Source organism: Myotis davidii, unplaced genomic scaffold (genome assembly GCF_000327345.1).
Source record: "Myotis davidii unplaced genomic scaffold, ASM32734v1 scaffold902, whole genome shotgun sequence".
NCBI lineage: Eukaryota > Metazoa > Chordata > Mammalia > Chiroptera > Vespertilionidae > Myotis > Myotis davidii.
Genome location: NW_006293951.1, coordinates 1,382,879 through 1,406,909, shown reverse-complemented (window position 1 = coordinate 1,406,909; position 24,031 = coordinate 1,382,879). Strand labels below are relative to the sequence as shown.

General features: G+C 35.5%; 1 protein-coding gene across 1 annotated transcript in view; it reads right to left on the bottom strand.

Moving 5' to 3' along the window:
* CPNE8 (copine 8) overlaps positions 1 to 24,031 on the bottom strand; it is a 186,965-nt gene that overhangs the window by 38,951 nt on the left and 123,983 nt on the right. Inside the window, exons 15-16 of the mRNA XM_015566628.1 lie at positions 22,962 to 23,023; positions 4,972 to 5,018 (exon numbers count right to left, since the gene is read on the bottom strand). Of these exons, the coding sequence (XP_015422114.1) occupies positions 4,972 to 5,018; positions 22,962 to 23,023 (109 nt within the window). The remainder of the gene's footprint in view (positions 1 to 4,971; positions 5,019 to 22,961; positions 23,024 to 24,031) is intronic.

Sequence of the window (24,031 nt, the reverse complement as noted above, 5' to 3'; positions counted from 1 at the left end):
CTAAAATTCCCCTCAGTGTGACTAAACTTTAGACAGGTTTCTCCTGACTACAGGCCCGAGCTCCCTTTACTCAGAGCACTTACTTTAGATAACTTGCAATTGTAAAACTCCACCTTCTGAGGCCTCAATCTCCTACAACCCAGGAATATCTTTCTCAAGGACCTGGGAGCCAGTCCTTTAAAATATCATCATGAAAAAGAAAGAAATATCACATGATCTCACTCATTTGTGGAATATAATGAACAACATAAACTGATGAACAAAAACAGATCCAGAGACATAGAAGCATCGAACAGACCATCAAACTTCAGAGGGAAGGCAGTGGTGGGAGGAGCGGGGGATGGTAAGAGATCAACCAAAGGACTTGTATGCATGCATATAAGCATAACCAGTGGACACAGACAGTAAGGGGGTGAGGGTAAATGCTGGAGTGGGGAGCGGGGAGGGGGTGGTAGCAGCCAGGGAGAGGTCAATAGGGAGAAAAGGAGACATATTTAATACTTTAAACAATAAAGAATTTAAATTTGAACAAAGAAAGGAAAGATACCATCCCTGTCACCTATAGTCTCTGTGGGACAGTAGGAGCCTAACTTTAAGAAATATTAATTAGCAAATAGAGATGACAAAATCACACAAACTACCTCCTCTATAATGTCCCCCAGTACTTGCCTACTAGATCACCACAGCACTTAAATTCCTTCCCTTCTTTTGTTTTGGAGGAGTTGTTACAGTTCTTCTACTGTAATAGCTTTGATCCCTACTGTAATAGTTCTGAATAGAGTCTTCCTAGCCTGTTTAATTTGTCTGGTACAATCCTTCTTTGACAAATTTCTTCTAAAGTAGGAATTTTGCCCTTTAGTCAAAAGCCCACTGGAGCCACAGATAAGCAATACCATTCCTTGACTAAGTGGTTATTTAGCCACATTTTCAAGTATAAGAGTTGTTACCCAATGGTTGCAATATTCAATTTCACTTAGAAAATCACATCCTAAAATAAAAATACCACTAATATACCCAGCTTGTCTAAACAACTTAGCCTCATGCACAACTGGGCTTGCTCCTACCCATTCAAAGATGTTGCTTAACTCTTTCCAGCAACTTCATCCAGACCAGTCTTTTCACTGGACCGCTAAAGGTGTCTTCCTTCCAATCATGACCTCTCAAGTTACCACTCTGTCCTGAAATTTGCTTTCTTCTCCTCCAGCTTATGTCTTCCTTGTTTCTAGTGGCACTTACAGTCCTCTCTTACGCTCATGGCTCTTGTGTTCTGCAGCACAAAGTACAGCAATTTGCCAAACTGAGTGACAGTTCCTGAATCCGAGGCCATGTTTCTACCACCTCTGAATCTGCAACAATGTCTATGAAGAATGAATTTGTAGTAGGCTGATAATATTGGAGCCCAATTAATAATAATAGTAATTATAATCGCATGGACTCTAACATGTATTGAACTCCTTACTTCATATCTCATTTATTCCTTTTCAATGATGTATGGGTATTTTTAGTATACCTATGTTTTAGATTACATAATTTTCAGATTAAATAACTTGCCCTAAAATATACAACAATACTTGGTAAAACTAGAATATGAATCTAGGCAATCGCGTTTCATAGTTCTTACCCTTAGCTGTAACTCTTACTTAGGGCTCTTGTAAAATTTTAAACCCTGAATATTATCAAATTGACATCTAATTTTGCTTTAGAGATACACCATGCTTTTGTAAAATATAACCCTACTTGGATATGATTATTTTTTTAAAAGCTCTTTAAAAAAGCTTTGTCAAGATGTAAATCATATAACTTATAATTCACCCTTATAAACTATATAATTCAATAATTTTAAGTATATTCACAGATTTTATATATACCATCACTACAATCAATTTTAGAACATTTTCATCACCTCAGGATTTGTTTCCTGAGCCTACGCAGCCCAGAAGACTTACTTCCTCTAAGGCTCACTGCTTCTACCTCTATGATTTTCTAAACAAATTTTCGCTTATATTTAAAAAATAAAATAAAAAAGAAGTTCTGTAGCTATTCACTATCATTTCCTTGTCAGTCCATCCATCTCAGCCCTAAACAATAACTAATCTTTCTGTCTCTATTAATTTGGGAATTCTGGACATTTCATATAAGTTGAGTTACATATGATATGGTCTTTTGTGACTAGCTTCTGTCACTCCATAGTCATTGCAAGGTTCATCTATGTTATAGCATGTTTCACTTCATATTTCATTCCTGTTATTGCTGAATAGTATTCATATCCACATACCACATCTTTCTACCAATTTGTGAGCTCATGGACATTTGGGTTGTTTTCACATTTTGGCTATGTTGCTAAAAATATTCGTGTACAAGATTTTGTATGGAGGCATGGTTTCATCTCTCTTGTGTTTATATCCACGAGTGAAATTGCTGGGTCATATGGAAACTATAATAACTTGAGAAACTGTCAAAGTATTTCCCAAAGTGGCTGCACCATTTTACAGTATCATCTGCAGAGTATGAGGATTCCAATTTCTCTACATGCTCACCAATACTTGATAACTGATTTGTAGATTATGGCTAACTGAGAATTGTGAATCTTTTTTCCCCCCTCAAGTCTGCTTTCAATTGGGTCAGTTTCCCATTTCCTCAAATTTTGATAGAGATTAAATTGAATCTGGAGATCAAGTTGGGAAATATTACCATCTTAACAGCATCGACTTTTCCAATCAATAAATGTGTTTTTTACACTTATTTAGACCTTTAATCTTTCAACAATTTTTTTCTGAATAGTTTTTTGGAGATAAGTTTTATACTCACTTTGTTAAATTTACTCCTAAGTATTGGATTCCTTTTGATACTATTGTAAATATAATTGTTGTCATAATTTCATTTTCTGATTGTTCATTGGAAATGTATAGGGAAAAAAATTATTTTATATATTGATATTTTATCCTTCAATCTTACTGAATTCATTTATAGGTTCTAATAGATTTTTAAGAGGTTAATTAGGATTTTCTATATACAAGATTATGTCTTCTGCAAATAAAAATAGTTTAACTTCTTTACTTCTAATCTGGATATATTTTCTTGCCTAGTTGCTCTGGATACAACTTCCAGTACAATGCTGAATAGAAGTGGTAATAGTAGACATTCTGTCCTCTTCCTTATCTTAGGGGGAAAGCATCCAGCTTTTCACTATTAAGTATAATGTTAGCTATGAGTTTTTCCTTTAGTCCCTTTATTAAGGCAACTTCTTTTCCTATTTTTTTAAGTGTTTTTATCATGAAAGTATGTTGGACTTTGTCAAATGCTTTTTCTGCATCAATTGAGATGACTATGTGGTTTTTAAATAATTTTCTACTTGCCTTATTTGATTTTTTAATATTAAGACAATGTAGTGCATTCCTGTGAAAAATCTTAGTTGGTCAGAGTATATAATTCTATGTATTGCTGAACTCAATTTGCTAACATTTTATTGAGAATTTTTATATCCATTTTCCATAAAATATATTGATCTTTAGTTTTTCTTTTCTTGTGATGTCTTTGTCTGGTTTGGGTATCAAGGTAATACTGACCACATAGAATGAGTTGGGAAGTGTTCCCTCCTCTTCTATTTTTTGGAAGAATTTGTGAAGAATTTTTATTAATTCTCCTGTAAGTGTTTGGTAGGATTCACCAGTGAAGCTATCTGGACCTAGGTCCAGATAAACTTTGTGGGTAGTATTAACATTTTATTACAAAATTCAATTTTTTATTAAAGGTCTGTTCAGATTATCTACTTTTTAAGACAGTTTCAAAAGTTTGTGTCTTTCTATTGAATAGATTCTTGCTCTTCTTGCTAATGTTCATCAGTGAATAAAAGCTAGTATTTTAAACCAGAGGGGCTTTAGGTTTTACTTCTATGTTCCACATTTTACTGAATAAAACACATGAATAAAAATCATTACCTTGAAGTCATAATGCTGAAGAATAAATTTAATATGTAGTCTAGGTTCCTGAATTATAGTTTGGTTTCCTAGTTTCTAACTTAAGAATTAATAAGCCAAGATGTATTTATTACTAAAACGATATTCTGGATCATTTTCCCCCATTGTATAAGGGGACAATTGAAATAAGTGATTTCCAAGGTGCTTTCTTACCTAAAAATTCTATTATTTTGTGAAATGTGAGTCACTGTGAAAGAAATGTGAGGTAAAGGAAATATAAAGTGAGGACCATAATAAGCACAATAAATAATTTAGAAAAAAACACCTAGATAAATATAAACTGATGACAACTTCTGGTAAAAGTTAAATAATGAGATTCATGTTCTAATGATACATAATTGACATCAGATAACTGTCCTATTTGAAATAAAGTTACCTCAAAATAAAATTAAAAGTCCACTACTTTTCTTTTTTAAAATATTTGATATGCAAATTATAAATATCTGCACATGTACTATTAGATGACACCTCTTCTGAATTAATTAAATATAAATGTGTTAACATGAATAATTTTTAAATATTCAAGTAAAAATAAAGCATGTCAACTAAGGTACAAGCACTTGAATTACATTCATATAAATTAATACTCATGGAAATACTGTAAAAATGAGGACTATAAACAAATTTCAGGATTATAATTATGTATGGAGAAGGGGGGAGGATAGAAGAAATGGAGTGGGGTACATAATGGGCTTAACTAAATCTGGAATTATCTTTTTAAAAATATGCAAAACAAAAATGACCATATTTTGATATTTAATAAATTTGAATAGGACTATTACATACTTTTGTTATATTTCTTGTAGCCCTCTCTATACCTGAACTAATTCATAATGTCAAAAAAAGGAAAATTTATCTGAATATCTGAATTTTATATAAAACACTTCAGAAGTATGAAAATATAGAAATAAAATATCAAAACATCATGAAAATAAATCTTTATATTTCACTTAGTTGCTGATCATTTTTATTAGAGGGTAGTCATAAAACTCACCATTTGATGCTGTAAAATCAATAGCCACTGTGAAATTGATTTGTGTTCTAGAATATAAGTAAATAAAAATCATTAATAATGAAATAATTTCACAAAAAGTTTGATTTCCATTTGTGTTACCATATTACTTAACATAACTGATTTTCTTAAATATTACTGACAACTATGTTATAGTACATACACACTGGATAGTATCAGATAGGCAGTTTTCAATGGTAAGAACTTGGCAAAATACCTTTACAATTATAAACCTGTAAAATAAAACATAAGGTGTCCGCAATAAAAATGAAGAAGTCAAATTGCAAATAATTATTTGCCAGTCTCCAATGTCCACATTCATTTTTAATTTGCTTTCAAAATTATTCTATAATCCATGTTAAATTATTACGCCCTTAAAAGTGTGACATGGCTAAAATAATCTCTAGGACTCTAGTAATATCATTTCTTGAACTCCTTCTTTCCAAAATTAAAAAAAAAACACGATTTTCTCCTGCTTTCCTAAAAAAATGAAGTATTTCAGACACCGATCCATCTCTCAGTGATTACTGACTTCTGGTGTGTGTGTGTGTGTATGTGTGTGTGTGTGTGTAGATATAAATGTTTATTTGGATGAAATTGGTTGTGTATACTTTCAGCAATTGATAATTAACCCAAAATGATTTTTGGGGGATTATATTGTTCCTTTTTTTTTCCTGATAGAAATATACACCTCTAAGTCTTTCTATAAGTAATTTAGCCTCTTTTTCACCAAGTAAGGCATAAAAACACAAATATGTGACAATGATATGATTACTGGTATAACCTGCATCATATTTAATTTAAAAAATAATTTTAATTGGAAAAGCAAATCATTTGAAAACATGACTACTTAGACTATTTTTAGTAACAACTTACTTTGACACTGCACAATTGATTTACCACTTCAGGTCTGAAAGTGTTGTTTTAATGGTGGTAGTGTTGCTGGTTGTGATGATGATGTTAGGTATTTCAGCATAGGGTCCTTTTTAGTTCTCTTAGCACTAACTACAGTAACATTTCCTTCTGTCTTTAAAAATTAAGCCTGAAGAGCCCTAAATACTATTCAGGTATTGAAACAAACTCAATCATTATTTCCTAAGGAATGTATCTTTTATGCTTTACATTTAATAAAAAAAACTAATAAAGATTCTCTTTATAGCTACATGGTAATTTCTTTTTAAATTAGAAATTAGGTTTATAGGCTAGGAATATAGGTTAATTTGGAACATACACTAACTAGTATGAACCAAAATGAGTTTTAAAATTTTTAGAAAAAGAATATAGGAACATACTTGGGATACATTTTGAGATAATAAATCTTTTTAAGGAACTTGAAAGAACTGTTACCATCGGTGAATTATCTTGTCATTCTGCTGAAAGGGATTGAACTGACTATACTACAGGGAGTATGGTGTATTAGATAGGGTACAGCTTTTGAGTCTGAAAAAACTCGGTTTGAATTCCAACAATCTAGTTACTGACATTAGTCAAGTTTTAAAACTCTCAGAGGGAAGGTGCCTGGCACAATAACACTCTCTCTCTCTCTCTCTCTCTCCCCTTACCCCTCATCCCAGGATATTTTTTCCATTGCATTTTAAAGAGAGAGGAAGGGAGGGAAAAGGAGGGGGAGAGGGAGGGAGAGACAGAAAGAGAAACATCAATGTGAGAGAGACACATTGATTGGTTGCCAACTGCAGGGGCCCAGATGGGGGCGGGACGACCTGCAACCTACATAAGTGCCTGGGACTGGAATCCAAGGCACGATTTTTCGGTGTGTGGGCTGATGCTCTAACCACTTTGCTATAAGGGCCAGGGCTCAATTCTCTTTTATAACAGTGTTTGCACAATGCTTTCCACACATTGGAATGCCCACGTGGTGGTTGACTGATTTCAAGATTTGATTGGTTCTTTGCCTCATTCTGCATGTCAGAAAGAATCTTACTGTTTTACTGTTTTGAATCAGCAGGATGCAAATCAGAAGAAAAATATGATAGCTCAATTCACAAAGTGCTTCATGGTTGTGACAGTCCCTTAGCCTGTTATTACACCATTTGGATTTTTCATTTAAAAAACTATAATTCAACAATTATTTATTGAGCATTTTCTGATGGTCAAGCCCTGTGTTTAAGTGATAAAGAGAAAGCAGTAGCAAACCAAACACTATCCTTGAAAACTCATAGAGTTTACAATTCCAGCTTCTTACTAACAAAAAAAAAATGACAAAAACAGCACAGGAGTTTATAACAATTCATAGTTAATAACATAACCTAAATCTCAACTGTGCACTTAAAATTTGTTCATTCCCATGATTTCTAAGAATTTGACATTAATAGTATAATGTATACTTACTATATACCAAGTGTATTTTGAAAAAAAAATAATAAAAGTTTTTTTTTTAAGTTGCTAGCAAAACCATAACTTTAGACTATAAGGCAGATTTCTTCAAGACTCTGATAAATTAATTGTGTCATAAAAGTAAGCCAGACAAAACATGTTCATTATTAATCTTGTTACCCTTTTTCATTCTTCAATATTTCTTGAAGACTAATGTTAGAGAAAAAAAATCAATCATGTGTCAAAATAAGAAATCTGAATTTACAGGCGATGATTGAATATTCATATTCAGAATATTCATAAAACTATCACATGTGAGTCTCAAAATATTCTGTTCAGGAAGTGTCACTTTAGCTGTCATTTTGTTTTACTATAGTCTACATTTATGTTACATTATATTCTAGAGTATAAAACAAGGCATGCCTGCCAAATTTCATAAGTTAGTAGTAACATCTTATGAGACTTCCCAATTCATACATCCTACTACTGCTAAAATATATACTTGGAAAAAGTCCTTATTTAACTCTGCCACCTTTCCAAAAGCTGTGAATGACAGACAAATCAGATGTCAAGATGGGAAATGTAACTAGCAAAGCAAAGATCCATAGAAAACAAGTACAGGTGTGCATACTGAAGAAAACCGCACATATGTATGCACGCCCACACACATGCACACACAGAATAATACCATCTAAAATAACTTTCCTACAACTGTCTATATACATTAATTCTTGAGAACTAACAACTGTGCTGGGGGTGTACGGAAGGATTGCATTACTTTCTTCCCAATTTCAAGTTCTGTTTAGTTGCACAAACTTAACATTATTAACATGAAAGATAAACTTTCCTCCTTCCTCCTTTAAATGCATCTTGACAAATGCAGATGCAGCTCCACAAGCTGTTGGATTCTAGAACCAAAAGTGCAGATGAGATGTCTTCCCACTCTTACTATCCCTCTCATTATTGCCATGCTGGCACCAAGGCTTTGCTTCTGCCTGACTTACTGGCTATGCCATCAGGTTTCTACTTCAGTTCTAGAACCTGCCCTACACCTGTTCACTTGTCTCTGGCATTATCATCAGCCTAATCCTGCATAACCTCAGCTCACTGTGCGCTAAACCTTAAATCCTTTTCTGTCTTACCTTTTTCCTCTTTCGTAAAAGTAGTTCAACTACCTAATTGGCAACACAAACAGCAGCCAGGTTCTAAGTTTCGCTGCATCTTCACAATCCCTGCTTCCCATGCCCATAAACTTTAGAGGATTCATTACCCTTGACAACTGAGATCTGCTAGAATGAGGGCAGGCTTTGAGATGCAAATTCAAATATAAATACTTTCACCTACTTGCAATGTGATCTTGGGAAAGCTATTCAATCTCTTTGCACCTCATTTGTAATAAATTAAGAATAATGAAACCTCCCTTGGATTATTTATCATAAATACTCATAGTAAAGTGGGAATAGTGAGAACATACCTCAATGTAATAAAGGCCATATAAGACAAACCCACAGCCTGCATCATACTCAATGGGCAAAAACTAAAAGCATTTTCCTTAAGATCAGGAACAAGACAGGGATGTCTGCTAGTACCACTCTTATTCAACATACTGGAAGTCCTACCCACAGCAATCAGACAGGAAGAAAAAATAAAAGGCATCCAAATTGAAGAGAAAGAAGTAAAACTGTCATTATTTGTAGATGACATGATACTGTATATAGAGAACCCTAAAGATTTCACCAAGGAACTACTAGAACTGATAAATGAATTTAGTCAAATACCAGGATACAAAATACCCAGAAATAGCACGTCTATACACCAATAATGAACTATCAGAAAGGTGAACTAAGAAAATAATTCATTCACAATTGCATAAAAAATGCCTTGTAATAAATTTAACCAAGATGTAAAAGTTCTGTACTTGAAAAATTCTAAGACACTGAAGAAAGGAATTGAAGAAGATACAAATAAGTGAAAGCATATACCATGTTCATGGATAGGAAGAATTAACATCATTAAAATGTCCATACTACCCAAAGCAATCTATAGATTCAATGCAATTCCTATCAAGATACCAATGGCATAGTCCACAGAACAATAACAGATGTCACAAAAATTTATATGGAACCAAAAAAAGACCCTAAATAGCCAAAGAAATCTTGAGAAATAATAACAAAGTTGGAGGAATCATACTACTTGATATCAAGTTATACTACAAAGCCACTGTACTCGAAACAGCCTGGTACTGGCATAAAAATAGACATATAGATCAATGGAACAGAACAGAGAGCCCAGAAATAAACCTACACCTTTATGGCCAATTAATATTTAACAAAGAAGACAATAACATAAAATGCAATAAAGATAGTCTGTTCAATAAATGGTGTTAGAACAGGTACACATAAAAAAATGAAACTGGACCACCTCCTTACAACTGCACACAAGAATAAATTCAAAATGGATTAAAGACTTAAATGTTAGACTCAAAACCATAAAAATCTTAGAAGAAAACAAAGGCAGTAAAATCTTGGGCATTTCTCATAGCCATATTTTTTTTCTGATAAATAAATCTCCTCAGGCAAGGTAAACAGAAGAAAAAAAATAAACAAATGGGAATACATCAAACTAAAAAGTTTGTGCACAGCAAAGGAAACCACCATCAAAATGAAAAGACAATCCACTGAAGGAGGGAATATATTAATCAACACATCTGATAAAGGGTTAATATTCAAAATTTTATAAAGAACTTTTAAAACACAACACCAAAAAGACACACACACACACACACACACACACACACACACACACACTCTCTTACACAAACAATCCAATTACTAAATGGGCAAAGCACTTGAATAGACACTTCTCCAAAGAGGACATACAAATGGCCAATAGATATGAAAAGATGCTCAAAGTCACTAGTCATCAGGGGGATGCAAATTAAAACCACAATGAGATGTCACTTCACACCTGTCAGAATGGGTATCATCATCAAGTCAACAACCAAGTGTTGGCAAGGATGTGGAGAAAAGGGAACCCTCATGCTTGTTGGTGGGAATGCAGATCGGTGCAGCCACTGTGGAAAACAGTACAGCGGTTCCCCCCAACATAAAAAATGTAACTGCCTTACGATAACCCAGCAATCCCACTTCTGAGAATATATCTGAAGAAACCTGAAACTCTAACTCGAAAGAATATATGCACCACTATGTTCATTGCAACATTATTTATGATAGCCAAGATCTGGAAGCAACCCAAGTGCCCGTCAGCAGATGAGTGGGTAAAACAAGCATGGTCATTTACACAATGGAAAGCTGCTTGGCCACGGAGGGGAAGAAAATCCTGCCTTTTGCAGAGATGTGGATAGGCCTGGAGAGTATTGTGCTGGGGGTAGTGGGCCAGTGAGAGAGGGACAGGAGCCATATGATTTTGCTTATATATGGAGTTTAATGAACAGAATAAACGATCAAAATAGAAACAGACTCACAGCTGTCAGAGGGGAAGAGGAGGGGGCTGGGTGAAAAGGGTAAAGGGATTCAACAAAAAGGGGAAAAAAAGCACCACAAAACCTCATAGACTGACAACAGTATGGTCATTACCAGAGGGAAAGGGGGTCATGGGGTGGCAGGAGAGGGTAAATGGGGGATAAATGGTGATGGGAAGAGATATGGCTTGGGGTCTTGAACACACAATACAAAAAACAGATGATGTATTATAGAATTGTGTGCCTTAAACCTATATGATTTTATTAACCAATGTAACCTCAATAAATTTAATTGTAAATAAAATAAAATAAATTTTAAAGCCCAGATTTCCTCAGAATCCCCTAAATCTCATGACATGCGGCTATGGGGCTGGACAACAACACGATGGGCAACCACCGGGCTGGACACTATCGAGACAGGCAGCTACTACTGCCAGAGGCAGCCTCCCAGCCAGGCATTATTGTGAGGGGAAGACACTATTAAGACGAAGACACTACCATGAGAGGCTGTCACTGCCAGGCAGCTACAGGCCGGGCACTATCGGGCACTATTGTAAGAGGCAACTACCCAGCCAGGAACTATCTGGAGAGGCAGCTACAGGGACCAGACTATGTTAGAACAGGCATCTACATGTACCTTCCCATGACAAGTAATAATAATAATAAGGGGGAAATAAAATATGGTCTTGATTGGAGAAAAACAAATTAAAAAAAAACAAAACCCTTCCTTGGATTGTTTTGCGGACAAGAAAAGCATCTGTATTTTAGCCGACACTCAGTAAGTAGTTGTTATGATTATTATCACATTATCGATGCTAGTTTTGCAGGACTTGACTTTTGTGTACTTCTTTGAAAACTGGAGGATTCCGTGCTTATTACATTTCTGGACCTGCCAGAGAGCTGCCGGTTATTCCTCCCATGTCAGCTTTCCTTTCCTCTCACCAGCCCCTAAGGCCCTAACATGCCCACCTCAAACTGAACCATGAGTGATCTAACCTTTTAGAACTTACCTGGGTCCTTCCTCAAACAAAACCCCTGTGCATTCAGTAATCATAAGCTTTGAGCCCTGCCTTATTTTCCTTTCTATCGCTCCAAGCTTTCTGAATTTCTGAGGGATCAGCGAATGTCAAAAAGAAGAATAAAACTGGAGACAAGTGATGTGATTCTTCAACTATTTATGCTAATAATCTTGGTCTTTACTAAATCTAATTTTCACAAATTAACAAACCTGTTGCTTTCTCCAGAGTGAAGACTGATTTCAGTTTTGTTTTTTGTTTTTAACACAATAAGAGTGTTCCAAAGTACAACTTCTCAAGGTCTTACAGTTCAAGAACTCATCAAGGAAGGTATGCAAGATGTCCAACTTTTTTTTCAAATCACTAGTTTAGAGAATATCTCATGAGTGGCATAATCAAAATATCAACCCCAAACAAAAAATATAAGGACTACCCAGCCGAATTCCTTTTTCACTAAGGTAGGTACTGAGGAGGCACTGATGCCTAGTAGAAAGACTATGAACTTCTGAATCACAGAGGAGTCTGAAACCCAGAATCACAACTAGTCCCCTTGTTGTGAATCCTTTGCAAAATTGCCAAGTGTCTGAGCCCCAATAATCTCATGATAAATAGGTAATATCTACTCTGAAGAAGTCCTCTAATTATCTATCTATACATATATATAAAAGCCTAAGCAACCAAATGACCAAACGACCGGTTGCTATGCCACGCGCTGACCACCAGGAGGCAGATGCTCAATGCAGGAACTGCCCCCTGGTGGTCAGTGCGCTCCCACAACCAACCTCCTGCGATCGGCCAACCTCCCATGTTCCCACCCCCTGGCCACGATCTGGACTGGGCAAGATGGCCCCAATTGGCCCTAATCGCCAGCCAGGCCAAGAAACCCTGCCTATGCACGAATTCATGCACCTGGCCTCTAGTTAGAAATAAAACCCAAAATACCTGCACATAACAAATATTCTACAGGCTGTAGGAAAGCTACCTTCAGCAATCCACGCCATTCTCTCCTGGTTCATATTAATTCTTTCCTCCAGGGTCAGAGGAGTCAGTTCTTTCTTTACATTAACGTGTGTGTGTGTGTGTGTGTGTGTGTGTGTGTGTGTGTGTGTTTCATTAATTCTTCCCATTGTGTTTGTGAGAAACAAAGGTGGCTCCATCTTGAAACTAATACAACATTTTGATTCCTGAATGAACCCTGAGCCTTGACCGTGGGATGGGTTGTGGAATGTACATGAGAGCTCTGGGCTAATAACAAATTCCCATTAGTTCTGCCTTGTTGGGTTCGAGCCCCTCTGCCAGGGACTGGCCCTTCATGGATGCCAGGTATTAGAGAAGATATGGGTAGTTGTAGGCTTATAGGAGAGTCTTTATTGCAGACCAAGTATTCATTGCCAACAAGGAGCTATCAGACAGAACAGTTCTTCAAAGTAGCCTTACAGAGCAGTAGCTGTGCAAAGCAGCCTCAGCAAACATAGGGGCCATTGTATACATAAAAGCAGAGCGTTGGCCTGCGGACCAAAGGGTCCCGGGTTCAATTCTGGTCAGGGACACACGACTGGGTTGCAGGCTCCGTCCAATGTGCAGGAGGCAGCCAGTCAATGGTTCCCTCTCATAACTGATGTTTCTATCTCCCTCTTCCTCTCCCTTCCTCTCTGAAATCAATAAAAATACATTTTTTTTTTTTTAAAAGCAGCCTCGCCTTGGCTGGTCAGTAACACATCGTTTTTAAAAAATATATTTTATTGATTTTTCACAGAGAGGAAGGAGGAGGGATAGAGAGCTAGAAACATCAATGAGAGAGAAACATCGATCAGCTGCCTCCTGCACACCCGTTACTGGGGATGTGCCCACAACCAAGGTACATGCCCTTGACCGGAACTGAACCTGGGACCCTTCAGTTCACAGGCCGACACTCTATCCACCGAGCCAAGCCAGTCAGGGCAGTAACACATTTTCATACCAACTTAGACCAAAGAGGCTTCTTGCCAAATAGTGACATCAATACTTGGGTTATAGAAATACAGGCCTGCACATTGCATACAGTACAATCATGGTGTCCAAGCTTTTGTAATTGCGTGTGGTAACTTGGCCTTGAACATCCAGTGTACTCTGATCAGGGCTCCCACATGCCTCCAGAGCAAGACGCCCTCAATGCTATCCATGACTTAACAGGCCCTGGATCCCGAGCCTCCCAGCACCTGGTTCCTTTGCTCACCCAAGCATTCCTTTCCCAGCATGGAGGCTTGCTGCTTAGGAGACATAAGCACACAGTCTGGGGGGCGGAAGGCACTAAGATACTCATGTCAAGGAGCACCCAAGAAGCACCTCCTATGTAGGGACCCTTAATGAACTCTTGATATAGAGATGGAACTGTCATCCGCTTTCTCTGGTTTTGGCCCTGGGAAATTTTACTTCACAGAGCTGGTCAGTGGTGTGTCGATGACAGCGCAATGAACCCCCAACCAGTACAGGCAGTAAGGAGTGTCTGTAGATAACTTAAAAACAATAGTGTAATCTTCTAATGTTCAATTCACATTCCAATATCACCATATACCAACAATCTGAGCCAAGTTAGTAATGAATTCACCCACCCTACCAAAACCTGCCCTTAGTAAGCTACCCTTGTTTGTCTTTCTTTTTCCCCCTGCAACCTTTTAATTGCCCACCAAAGAGATACTATTTTAGAGACAGCGTGGCTAAAAGTGCAGACTCTGGTCATGAAACATAACTAAGAAGCAGCCTGATACAAAATAGATTATCGATATTTTGGTCAAACCAGCCATGGTTATGAGGATGACACTATATAAGTTTCCTCTGACTTTGAAATAGATAGCTCTGAAAACATCGTTTGAAAATGAACTAACTGCCAATCCCCAAAGAGATAACTGGTCATCTCTAGACTTCTAAAGAATGCATTTTGCATGTGAAAAATATAGAGTCAAGTTTTAACCAAAACAAGGTTGATGAGCCTTAATATGTTTAAAAGTTTCTCTTCTAAATCTTAGGGTAGATGAGCTTAGTTTATGTATGGTAATGTTCTATGTGAATGTACTTATAGGAGGCAGAATGGCTTTATTTTCATTAGATTTATCCCCACTTAGTGCTGCAGGGTTTAGCTCTCCACTGATTTGATGAAAGCAAAACACTTGGGTGCCACCACAAGAAGCACTATAAACAATCCTGGACATGTATATTCAGTTTTCCAATAAGAAATTGGATTTGAAAAAAACCAAAAGCCTTATAGTGTTTCATGTTCTGGCAAGATGTGCTCCCTTAGGCAACATAACCAATATACTGCCACCAATTTTATAAAACTAAGGCAAACATTTAACAGCATCATTGCACTGGCTTCAAGTATTTTTAAGGAAAAAAGAATCCTTATGGAGCTTGTTGATAACAGAACTTACTGATATTCAACTCACATTTAAATTAACAGTATCAAGAAGTCCACTTTAGTCTTTAAAATTAGTTTACAACAGTAGGTAGCTCTTTCCCCCCAAATATTGATAAATCTTTTATCAACAATGTCAGACAAATTTTAGATTCAGGGTCACCAATTTGCATTAAGATCGACTAGAATCAAAAGAATGTCCTGGCATTCCAGCAGAGAGAATTGAACTAAAAAATAAAAAATGACTTTTATTGACTTTGTAAATATGAATATATCTTTTTTCTCTCCATGTCTCAGATAAATAAGACAACTACCACCAATGATATTATGATGATCAAATGTAAGATATATTGGAATTTCAAAGAAATTCAAATTATCCAGAAAAATGATAGTAGCGTTTACTGAAGATTAACTATATGCCATTTAATCCACATAGCTTCTCTATGAGACAGGCATGTTTATTTTTATTCCTAGTTCATAGAAATGGAAACAGGCTATGCTAACAAGAGACAGATCTAGGATTTGAACTATGCAGTTAATGCCAGAGCCCAGCTCCTTAGCCCCTGCTATGCACTACCTCAATTATCAGCAGCCAGCTCTATACTTGACCTCTTGTCAAACATTTCCCTCTTATTTTGATTCTTGCCCAGAACTTGCGCACTTAGCATCTCCCTATCACCTTCTCTCATGTTTCCTTTCTAACATGTGAGAATAAGCGCCTGATGCTTCTAGTCTTGACTTGCCTTCTCCAAGTCACTGCAAACCCAGATATGGAGTTAAGTTGAGAACATTTCTGGCAGAGGCAACACAAAAGCATCTTTTCTTATCCCAGAAAGCCTGGTCCATCTGTTTTGTCTGGTAATTGTGGTATGAGGCATGCAAAGAGAAAGGTCACAAGATGAGAAATTCTGAGAGAGACACACATGGGGTTTTGTTATCCGGATCATTGAATTGTCACACTCTTTGTTTAAAAGCCCTATTTATTTATGTTTCATTATGTTAAGAGATTTGGGTGAAAGAGTCAAAAGTCCAGCTTAAAATGGCTTGCTAATTAAATTATGTTTAGTCAGTGGCTACTGTGTGTTCAGCTCTATAAAATATTTAAAAATTGCCAGTCTCTTTGAGAGACACATCATACAAACAGATAATTAAAATAACACCGGAAACTAACACTGGATATAAGTGGTAGGATATCAGGACCAGTTGGATGAGAGTTTGGGTGTTCTTCACAGGAAGAAAATTGACCATTTGTAGACCTGCAAGTTTCTAATACACTCAATTGTCTGATAAAAGCATAAACTAGGGTTTGTGTTGATGTGAAATCCTGGGAGCTTAGAGGGACTGGTGTGCATCAGAATTTGTTTTCCCCCCTCATCTGCCAGTCAAATACTAGCAGATGTAGAAAGCTTTACAAACATGTGTTCTTGGTCATGTTAGTGGTGGAGTAGTTTCATGAAGACTTAAGACACATAGAGGATGGAAGAGTAGAAAAACCAAACTGAAATTTATTATTCTGCCCTCAGATACCTAGAGTGTGAACTATTGGGAATATGTGAATATATTTTATAAATCTGTAGAGATCAATAAAGCCATTTCACCAATGATAATCAATGGTGTTTCCCTAAAGGAAGTCACAGATTTCAAAACATTTCTGTAATTTTGTATAAATCTGACATGACCCTTATCAATAATAACTGGAATTGCCCTGGCCAGTTTGTTCAGTGGATAGGGCGGACCCAAGGGTCCCGGGTTTGATTCCAGACAAGGGCACATACCTCAGTTGCGGGAGGCAACCAATCGATGTTGTCTCTCTCACATCGATGTTTCTCTCCCCCTGTCTCTCCCCCTCCCTTGCACTCTCTCTAAAAAAATCAATGGAAAAAAATATCCTCAGGTAAGGATTACCAACAACAACAAAATAGTAACTGGAATATTGAATACCATAAATTAATTACTGGATAAACATCTTTAGTGGCCAATTATATCAGACTTTTAATATTTAAAATTATTTCTCTTTTTAAAAATGTATCTTTATTGTTAAAAGTATTACAGATGTCCCCTTTGTTTTCTCCCCTCATTGATCCCACTTCTACGAATATATCCTAAGAAACCCAAAACACCGATAAGAAAGAATATATGTACCCCATGTTCATAAAATTATATCTTAAGAAAAAAAATTTAAAAACACTCCAATAATTATACAGAGTGTGATTAAAAATAATGACCTTAAGGTCAACAACCCAGAAGAGGCAAACAGGGTTTATTATTCTACAGTAAGACCTCCTTTGTGGATATTCTTCTTCTTTGTAGAAAATAAAACTCTTTACTACTTCAAGTCATAAAATGTTTCTTACACTACAGGAAAATCATGGTACTGCTTAAATAAAAAAGTTCCAAAATTCAGACTTTTATTTCACAAGATATTTACATAAAAATAGGATCTTGGCTGATTTTGAATGCATCTGTCTCATGCCTCCTCTATTCACTGTGTACTTGAATCCATAGACCTGTAGACTGCAGCCAAACACAGTGTTTTAGGAGCTCAGACAGTGAATGAACAGTAACAAGCTAACAAATGATTTCAGAATCAAGGTTATATTTTCATGTAAATGCCTACTTCGATAATGATGAAAATAATGGACTCCTGGAATATGCAACACTACAAATTAGGCCTGTAAAAACTTTCATTTGAAAGGGAAGATATTAAAGGTCTATGAAAACAGTTTTGTTTAGTATTTAAATGTGTTCATTCTTAACTCTGCAAAATCTCTACTTGGATTCATGAGGAAACAACGTTTTTATAACTTTCTATTTTCTTATATTTGTGTGAGATGAAACAAGAAGAGAGATGACATTTTAAAGTGCAATTTGAGCATTTCAAAGAGTTAATCACAATCTCCTAGTCCTACATATCCCACATCAGTCAACGGTGTTGCCCCCTTTATTTTCATTCTCCCACCCAACCCATGTAAGGGAAATAGTTTAGAAAAATCATGTAGCGAAAAAAAATACAGAAAAAGCTCAACTAACTTTATTTTAAGTGACCCGGAACTAGCCAGACTACCAATTTAATTATTGTTACTCATATTTTATATGATGATTTTTCACCTTTATTGAAGACCTCTACCTTTACTTGCCAATTAAGATTCAGCACAAATAAGCATAACTCAACAACAGTTTCTCCTAGGCTACAAAGACTATGGTGAGTAGGTCCCTGAATTGATGCCATGACAATTAGCAACAATGTCGCTAACCCAAATTAACAACAGAACAATCCACAAATGCCAAGAACAAATGCTGATATTTGGGTATTTAAGTTAAAAGTGAGTAGCTTCTATGATTTATTAGAAAAACCAAACTGAATTCAACACTTAGTTCCAATAGCTTCTGCAATATTATATTTTGATATAATGGTGGAGCATTTCTTCAAAAAAGCTAATGTTGAAAAACGGATCTTCAAATATGCTAATACAACCTCCAAAATACTATTTTGGGGTTGCTTGCTTGATTATAGCCCAACATGTCAGCTTATTTTATTGTTCTCCTTCAATGCAATCACAAGGCAAAAAGAAACAAGGCCAGATGGCTAAATTAAGAAGAGTCTTTTTAGATGTGCGCTGAAGAGGAGTAGAGACCAAAAGACCAAAATGTGAATATTGGGGAAGTTTAGCTGAAGTGTTGACAACACTAGGGATATAGCTGCCAGTCAGCTTTCTGCCTTCTGTTCTCAGTTGAAAACACTCAAACCTTCTTTTGGTGGGACTGAGAGAAGCAGCAGCAGACAAAACGCAAAACAATTTTTTAAAAAGAGTCCTGAAATCTGTTTCCAGAGACACCACCAGTTAAAAATCAGCTTTGACAAAGGACCTCACAGTTAATAAGCAGAGGTTTCACAGACAAACACTGATGATTTATAATATTTAGCTATTAAATTAGCAAAAATGAAAAAGGAGTGGCACTCTTCAGTAAGGATAAAGATATGGTACTTTCATATGCAAAGGTTAGAAGTGTAAATTATTGCCCTTTCAGGAACACCATTTAGATATATCTAACAAACGATGAAATACACATACCATTTTCATCCAACAACACTATTTCTAGAAAGTAACCTTGTAGACATGCTTAATGAAGTGCACAAAACATATGCACCAGGGTTTGTTTTTATAGTGAAGCCTTGTTTATAATGGAAAAATAAAATAGTTGCAACTAAAATATGTAGCACAAGATATTTTTAAACTAAATTGTGTGCATCCATACAGTTAAAAACTATTAAAATAAGGTAATGACATGGAAATATATATATATATATATACATATATATATATGCAATATGTTTAATGAAAAAATATACATTCTAAAATATTGTGCACAGTATGATCACACTGATATAAAAACAATGTGTGTTTGAGAACAAATTTCTAGCAGTAATTATTTATACAGAGTATGATTATAGGGGATCTAGCTTCATATTGTTATTTTCATTTTACCTAATTTTTCTTTGTACCATTTCATATTTAATGTTATAATGTGAAACACAAATGTAGATATTTATGTTTAAAATTTGGGAGACATAATATTTCTTTCCAAAAACCTGAAAATAAAACACTAATAAAAGGAAAGTATTGTGTGGAAAAATTACTATGAGGAATACTAAATATCACTGAGGTGTTTAACAGTTTTCAGAATTTTTTTTTTAGTTGCAAAAGACTAGGAATTCTGATTTGATGTTGTTCAGATAAGATTCAGTATCCATTTTTGAAACTATACATAATTAATGGTCAATTATTATAATTAATTTAAAGTAAGTATAGCTCATTATATTCTATTTTGCTATTATTCAGAAGTTTTGTGTAATAATGTCTTTACTTTTAACATGATTTCCCACCACTGCAGTGCATTTGTACACTTAGATCATCAATTGTCAACCGGTGTGCAGCAGTAGGCATACTGGTGTACCACAAGGATTTTTAAAACATGCAATAGCTGACTATTTAGTCAGGGGCACAGACCTCCTTCCCCTTAGATTGTCAAATGAAAAAATGACAACAGTCAACACAACAATAGCCATCTGGTGTGAAGGAATCAAAATTATAGCTATCTTTTTTTGTCAGATTGGCAAAAAATACGTATTATGCATATCTTCACATAAAAATGTATTCTTTGCAAATACTATTTTATGTCCTCTATAATAATAAAAGCATAATATGCTAATTAGACCAGACGACCTTCCGGACGAAGCTGGGGCTGCTGCTGCAGGATGGAGGCAGCCCCTGCGGCTGCGAAGGCCTACTCTTACACGAATTTCATGCATCAGGCTCTAGTTTTTAGATAATATGGTTATAATTTAAAAGTTAATATAAGTCCAGCTACATTAATTATGTAGTGAAATTCAAACTCTATTTCCCTAGATCCCATTTGTAAATCAAAAATGGAATCTTATCAACTCAAGGGAAGTTAGGATTGAAACAAAGTGTACCTCATAGGTCGGGGCTCCATTTATATACTGATTTCTGCCGGAAAAAGGTCACAAGCATTTCTTCTAGCACAGACAGTGCTAAAAATAGGGTGTGTGTAAGCCAAAAAAATAAAATAAAATTGGAGGTTGGAAGCAGCAGAAAAATATGACAGTGTGATATAGTCAAGACTGTCATTGCACTAGGTATAGTAGGAAAATGTGAAAAATCAATAAAAATGATTTCTTTAATGTTATTAGATTTTCCCTGCTGACAAAACATAGTGGGTATTTCTTATACACACACACACACACATACACACACCTAAAACATGCCCACAAAGTAAAACAAAAGACATTTTTAACATTTTAAAACTTCAAATTATTATTTCAACAGGAAAATAATAGCCAGATAGAGCAAACACTTTTTTATTTTTAGTTTAAAAAGACTATGCTGACATTTCTAAATATTTCTTGCCTTTTACTTTTTTGCATTTGGAAGAGAGAACAGTGTTCGATTCTGCCCTATTTATGTTTCTACTCAGGAACAAACATTAGTTGTGTGCATGTGTGTGTTTTTGTGTTTTTTTTAAAAAAAAAATAGGAAGAAGAAAACTACTCCTCCCTTTCCTTGCTTTCTGCCCCAGCCTCCTCTGTTCTTCCGACAGACACCCTTCCACCTTTCCTCCCCACCCTTTTTGTTTTTTTCGCCTCCCCCAGTTTTGTTTTGCTACAAGTCTACATTCCTGTTTGTAATACTTGGTTTGCCCGGTTTTCTGTTTTCAGTAAAGTCTCCTTATGGCAAAAAAAAAAAAAAAAAAAAAAAAAAGACTATGCTGATATATCCATTGTCTTACCACCTTTCTTTATTGCTACAGCTACTAAGAAGTTTATTTATACAGGTATCTATTTTTTTTTTAAACCTCACCTGAGGATATTTTTTCCATTGATTTTTTGATAAAGTGGAAGGGAGGGAAGGAGAGAGGGAAAAAGAGAGAGAGGGAGCACAGGTGGTAATTAACCTGCAACCCAGATACATGCCCTTGACCTGGAATGGAACTTGCAACCCTTAGGTGTATAGGCTGACACTCTAACCACTAAGGACACTGGCCAGGGTCTATGATTATTATTATTATTTTTATAAACACAGTGTTTTATTATCCCATCTTATAAAGATAAGAATATGTGCAGACCCAGGAATACTAAGGAGAGCTGGCAAACATTTCTCCCACTTAGTATGCTTTCCTTTAACTTTACTGAAAGAACCACCATAGCTTCTATGACTGTGTAGCCAGGTGGCTGGTTGCAAGTTGTCTATATATAGCCAAGATTCTCCACTCAGGCAAGCATTGTTTTTGGTTGTTTTGTTTCCTTAAATAAGAGCAAAATGGGGAAAGCTCTCTCTTTTGGGGGAAACTATCCTTGCTCCTCTTGCCCCCTCAGTCTTCCATCCTGTCTTCTTCTTCTGCCTCATGACAATTAATCAGTGAATGAGTATTGAAAATAAAAATAAACACTTGCCGAGTTGTAATTAGGAAGAGATTTACATGAATTTTGTCTCTGTCTGCTCTTATTTGCCATGAAATTATGAAAAATTCAAATCTGTCTTCTTAGCATTTTTATATATTGTAAATACAAGGTGACAGCAAATAAATTAGAAAATGTGGATATTTTAGACCATATGGTAATAGATGATTGTTTGCAATCTCTGGGGATGCTTGGTTAGATTTAAAAAAAAATAGGAGCAAAATCCATAATACATTACCTAGACAGGCTCTGTATGGACTCTGGCAAATTTTAAGAATGATTACAACCACCAATTTTTTTTCTAATATATTTCTAGAAGCGTAGAGAGCAACTAAATGATTATTCACCATCCATATCTGCATTACCATTTCATGACAAGATATATTCTTTAATAAGCTGGCGCTAGAATAAACATTTGCAATAAGCCTTCAGCTAAAATTTTTCTTCAATTTGAAAAATAATAAAAAGTGAAGCTAAAAAGTCCCAGGTGTCAGACAAATGAAAGCATTCTATGAAAGCACATATACCTTTACAGCTATTACTAACGCAATAGTTTTTTCTCTTGGTCAAAGAAAAGTTACAATTTTTTCTAAAAGTAATAGCTCTTGGCATATAAATTTATCTCATAGGTCTGAAACAAAAGTGCAATTCATCCGCCATCAAAACATAATAAAAGTGATTATTTCAGTTGTCTATTACCTAGTGGTAGCACTTGCTACACATATTTAAAGGAATGCTTAGACAATAAAACAATTTCAGAAAATAACTTACCCTCCTTTAATATAGTCAAGGAATGAAACTTCTGTTTCTACCAAGAAAGAGAGTAAGGTTACCTGAAAAAAAAAAAAAAAAGAAAGAAAGAAAAGAAAAGAAAGAAAGAATGAAAGAGAAAAACAGGGCAGGATCACCAGCTAGTACTAATTGCAACCCCAAATGGACTCCCCCCCAACCCCAACTATTAGGGAGAAAATCATATTTTCTAGCATTTGAAAATCAAAGATATTCTTTATTAAAATCTGCAGGACTGATTTTTCTTACATTTAAAATTATCAGAAGGAAAAGGGCCAAAAATTTTTAACTAATTTCTATGACCAGTTTAGTTCCTTTAAAGAATAGCATAAAACTTATTTTCAAGGACACTGTGTTACTTCTCATTTTAGATAAAAGAAAAGATGAAAGGGAGTTGAAAAATGGTTAAAACTAAAAAATCAAAATGAATAAGCTTCGTTGTGTCAAAGGAAATGTGTGTCTCTGCCATGGTTCGGTAATGAGGCCATCTAATATTTCAGGTGTCTTGCTTTATAGAAATGTTTAAAAGGAAACTTGGAGAGAATGCAGAAGTTGCTTCCCCCAAAGAGAATTAGTTTTAGGGTAAAATCTTCAGTATATATTTTTTTTTTATCAAAATAGGATGATTTTGATTTTTCACAATTTCAGGATACTTTCATTTTTGCACCTTCTGCACTGATTTAGTGAAGCATTCCTACCGAGTTGTAAATGTTAATGAACTATAAACAAGTACTTCCTCATGCTATAAAATGAGTCATAATAATTAAGGTTAGCCTATAAGGACTATAGTATTTTTCACTACCACTTACATTTTTTCATGTCTGCTTGATTCTCTCTAGGGTGGTTCCAAAGAAGAATTATTCTTAACAAAACTTCAGCTTCCCTCACAGGCATTATGACCCCCTGGACCTAGAGCAGTGGTTCTCAACCTTCTGGCCCTTTAAATACAGTTCCTCATGTTGTGACCCAACCATAAAATTATTTTCGTTGCTACTTCATAACTGTAATAATGCTACTGTTATGAATCGCAATGTAAATATCTGATATGCAGA